We start from the raw sequence: 4,392 nt of genomic DNA, 5'->3' as shown, positions 1-4,392 counted from the left end.
TCTTTCATATGAAGACGGGGGCCGCAAATCATCATCCTGCGGGCCGCAGATGGCCCGCGGGCCGCGAGTTTGAGACCCCTGCTCTAGACGTCTGATTCAGGTTTGGGTTAACTTGAAGAGAATTCCCAGACTTTAGTCTCACAGAACTTTTATACGTCGACAAACCTTTCAGGAGTTATTGATTTTGTCAAAATGTCAGAGAGCATGCAACTAACTTCTGACTAGACCAACAGAATGTCCTGCAGGGCGCACATGAAAGCCAGAAGAATTTTTCCCAACTCGAGAGGAGTTAATGCAACATTTTCTAACATGACTTCAGGATACGTTCATGTAAATTGTAAAGAGAAAGCCTCTTTTCTTCAAAAAGAAACCAAGAGAACTATGGCCTTACATTTGCAGTCTGCCTGGAGAAATCCCTGTAGGAAATAAACAGGAGAATTTCTGCAATAACATCAGGAAAAAACTCTGCACATCAGCAAATGACTGGAATCTACTGTTAAGTACAACCGTGGAGAATTAACGACTTGAGTTTTTTTTGCACTACTAAAACCCTGCAGCATGTTCCGCTCCTGTCAGGGCAAACACCGAGCAGGACTGAATGTGGTTGACCCAGCAGGTTGCAGGGATTTAATCACGATGATTGCAAAGCCTTGAGAGAGGTGTGCGGAAAGACATGCTTCAAATTTCAGTCAAGCCGAGCCGTGTTGGACGTTATTACTAGGGCTTTCAAATGATTATGTTAATCGGTATAAATTATTTACAGACATTTTAACATGTTATTTTTTAAAATTGTGTTAATTTCTCGCTTCCGTGAAGTCCGTTCATGTCTGATATAGTGCACCTGGCAGAGTATTACCTCACACATGCCACGGTCATTTATGAAAAAAAGAATTACATACATTATTATTACTTCAGTCCTGTTATGTTTTTAAGTTCTATTTCAGAAAAAGCAGATCATTTAGAATGCGTCGAGTTGTCATGGTAACAGATAACGCCCCGATCTCGTTATTTCCTCTCTAAGAAAAGTCCTGATCACGAGAAAATGAACAAAGCATCATTTCAGACGGACAGTTTGCCTCTTCCAACAAGTTTTTGTCCAGATGATGGAGTAAAAGTTAATTTGAAAGAAGCAAAGTGTAAAGTCTAAGCTGCTCAGATCCACTGTCACATCCCCGTGTCTCATTTCCTCCTCCTTAGATTCTCTTCTCTCTTTCTCCTTCCAGACTTCCAAATGATCAAATTCACCAACAAAAGAAACAATAAAATCACTCTGGTCTTTTCTACCGTCTTGCTGTTGTGACCAAATGTAGAATGTCAGCATTTGTATGAAATTAATGAGAAGTTTGTGGTCAATATTTTTGGATTGCTCAGAAAAACGTTGTTTGATGTTTTTCATAGAATATTCTGGACTGGATGTATTTTTAAGATTATTTGACATTGAAAACAAAATCCCTTTTGGTGGTGTAAGAGTATAGTTTGTCTGTTATAATAGAAAAATTCAGAAGGCATTTTTTTTTTGTTATATATCGATCTTTTACTGCACCACAATGCTACAATTGTAAATGAAAATACAACAAAATGAAGTTTCACATTGAAAATAACTGCAATTAAAATGGACCAATTAGAAACAATATTTACAGGTCATGATTAACTAATAACACAAAAAAGGAAGCATGACAGGAGCAGTTATAACAGGATGGTTTTATTCAACAGACCTCGCCAGTGAGGAGAAAAAGAGACTTGAGGAGAAACAAAGAGCTGCTCGCAAAAACCGAAGCAAATCTGACGAGGACTCGAAGATGAAGTGAGCTGTTCTCCTTCCTCTGTGTGCTCTGCATGGACAATGGACCCAGTTTGGTTGTTGCACTTCCATATTCTAATATATTGTCTCCTTCTTCTCTGTGTCATCTCCCTGTTGATGGAAAGAAGTCCTTCCCTGGGCCCCAGGTTAGATTCTTGCTCTTACTGTGAGATAAATAAGTATTTGATCATTCTGTGATTTTGCAAGTTAGAAATCATGGAGGGCTCTGACATCTTCATCCTAGGTACAGCTCCACTATAATCTAAAAAAAATCTAAAAATCGCAGGATTTTTTAAATGATGTAATTGTATGCAACTGCTACAAATAAGTATTTGAACACCTGAGAAAATCAATGTTAGTATTTGGTTCAGTAGTCTTTGTGATTCCACAGGTCAAACGTTTCCTGTAGTTCTTCACCAGGTTTGCACTGCAGGAGAGATATTGGCCCACTCCTCCTCACAGATCTTCTCTAGATCAGTCAGGGTTCTGGACTGTTGCTGAGAAACAGAGTTTGAGTTCCTTCATCCTCTCCTTGATACAGTGCAGTCGTCCTGTCCCATGTTCAGAATAAAAACAATAGCATGATGCTACCACCCCTATGCTTCACAATGTTCTTGGGACTGTTCTCATCATTCTTCTTTCTACAAACACAGCAAGCGGAATTCAGACTGAAAGTTTTTTTTTTTTGGTCTCATCTGATCACATGACCATCTCCCATGATTCCTCTGGATCATCCATTGGTTGTTGGGAAACCTGGACATGTGCTGGTTTTAGCAGGGGAAACTTCCACCCCATGCATGAATTTAAACCATGATGTTTAGTGTATTTCCAACAGTAACCATGGAAACGGTGGTCCCAGCCCTTCTCAGGTCATTTACCAACTCCTCCTGTGTAGTTCTGGGGTGATTCCTCACCTTTCTTAAGACCATTGAGACCCCACGAGGTGAGATCTGTCATGGAGCCCCAGAAGGAGGAAGATTGAAAGTCATGTATAGCTTCTTCAATTTCCTCCAACAGTTGATCTTTTTTCAACAAGTTCCTTGGTAATTGGTCTAGAATTTAGACTCTGGTGTCTTTGGACAGCCCTTTGGTCTTGGCCATGTTAGTAGTTTGAGTCTTACTGATTGTATGAAGTGGACAGATGTCTTTATGTAACTATGTAAACACATCAATAGTCTGTAGAAGTCTTCCTTTTCTTTCTTCAGTTTATAAAGTCTCTCTGTCTCAGGAGATGACTGTCAGTCACGAGCCTCAAATATCTGAGTTTAGAAACGTAATCCTCCCTTTAGAAAATGATGCTAAACAATATTAAAGAATAACTGGACGGCCGCACTAGACTTGCAACAATAACAATTATTCTTTAGTCGTGGTGTCACATTCTCTGGACTCAGCAGCGCCCTCTGCCTTGAGGCGGGTGTACTGCAGGCCTCACCTGGTTCTAAAGTGCATTTTTAGTAGCTTCAAAGAATAAATGAGTCACACACTGGCATCCATGTAATCAGACAAATGGCAAGAAATAGAAAAATTAAGTAATTAAAAATGAAACATCTTTCATGATAATAGAAAGACTGAAACGTTACGGTGCACGTGTCAGCTGCAGCTCCAGTCAGTGTGTGCTGCAGAGGGAGCACAGGCTGCTGGAACCTCACCCACCAATCTCTCTGTAGTTGAACAGGAAACTCATAGATTCAATACTTTTTTACTACAGAAATGTTGAAAACCCACACAGAAAAAAGTAATCATCAAATAGTTATTCATTCATTCATCTTCTTGTCCGCTTCTTCCCTTTCGGGGTCGCGGGGTGCCGGAGCCTATCCCGGCTACTGATGGGCGAAGGCGGGGTACACCCTGGACAGGTCTCCAGTCTGTCGCAGGGCCTCAATCACACACACATCCACTCTCACATTCACACCTAGGGGCAATTTAGAGTCACCAATTAACCTATGAAGCATGTTTTTGGACGGTGGGAGGAAGCCGGAGCCCCCGGTGAAAACCCACGCATGCACGGGGAGAACATGCAAACTCCACACAGAAAGGTCCCAAATCCCCCAGCTGGGATTCGAACCTTCTTGCTGTGAGGCAAGAGCGCTAACCACTGCACCACCGTGCAGCCCCAAATAGTTTATGTCTAATATATATATATATATATATATATATTAATTAATATTAGGGCTGTCAGATTTGTCGCGTTAAAAACGCATTAATCTGACATGTGCTTGACGCCGACAATTTTTTTGAAGCATTAATCGCGGATTTTCTCATACGTGCCTTTCCACACCGTGCGCAGGCGTCCCTCATCGCCCTCTAACTCACCGGCTGCTCTCACTAGATCACGGGCGGGTCTCCAACTACCGAGCTGCTAGCTAGAACCGGCCCGGCGCTAGGACCTGGAGAGCTCCTGCACCCTGACCCGGCTCCGGTTCGCGTCCAGTACCACGTCTGGTGGTACCGGCTCACGTCCGGCGCCGCGTCCCGAGAGCTGCGGACCCCTGACAGCCCGAACAGTAAGCGCACCGGGGGACGTTTTAATTGTAGTTTAAACAACGCCAGTTATTTGTAGATGAAAAGATAAATCTCAGCTTTGAGTGTGT

The 4,392-nt window shown here is 42.3% G+C and overlaps 1 protein-coding gene across 1 annotated transcript in view; it reads left to right on the top strand.

Annotated features, from left to right (window-relative positions):
* The window catches only part of osbpl1a (oxysterol binding protein-like 1A), a gene marked incomplete in the record, with an annotated part of 68,128 nt that overhangs the window by 55,899 nt on the left and 7,837 nt on the right, over positions 1 to 4,392 (top strand). The window contains 2 exon segments of the mRNA XM_024258891.2: positions 1,714 to 1,804; positions 1,927 to 1,947. Coding sequence (XP_024114659.1) covers positions 1,714 to 1,804; positions 1,927 to 1,947 — 112 coding nt within the window.

This window comes from Oryzias melastigma, linkage group LG4 (assembly GCF_002922805.2).
Source record: "Oryzias melastigma strain HK-1 linkage group LG4, ASM292280v2, whole genome shotgun sequence".
NCBI lineage: Eukaryota > Metazoa > Chordata > Actinopteri > Beloniformes > Adrianichthyidae > Oryzias > Oryzias melastigma.
Note: the sequence above shows the minus strand (reverse complement) of the source record. Positions and strands in the feature narration are given on the sequence as shown.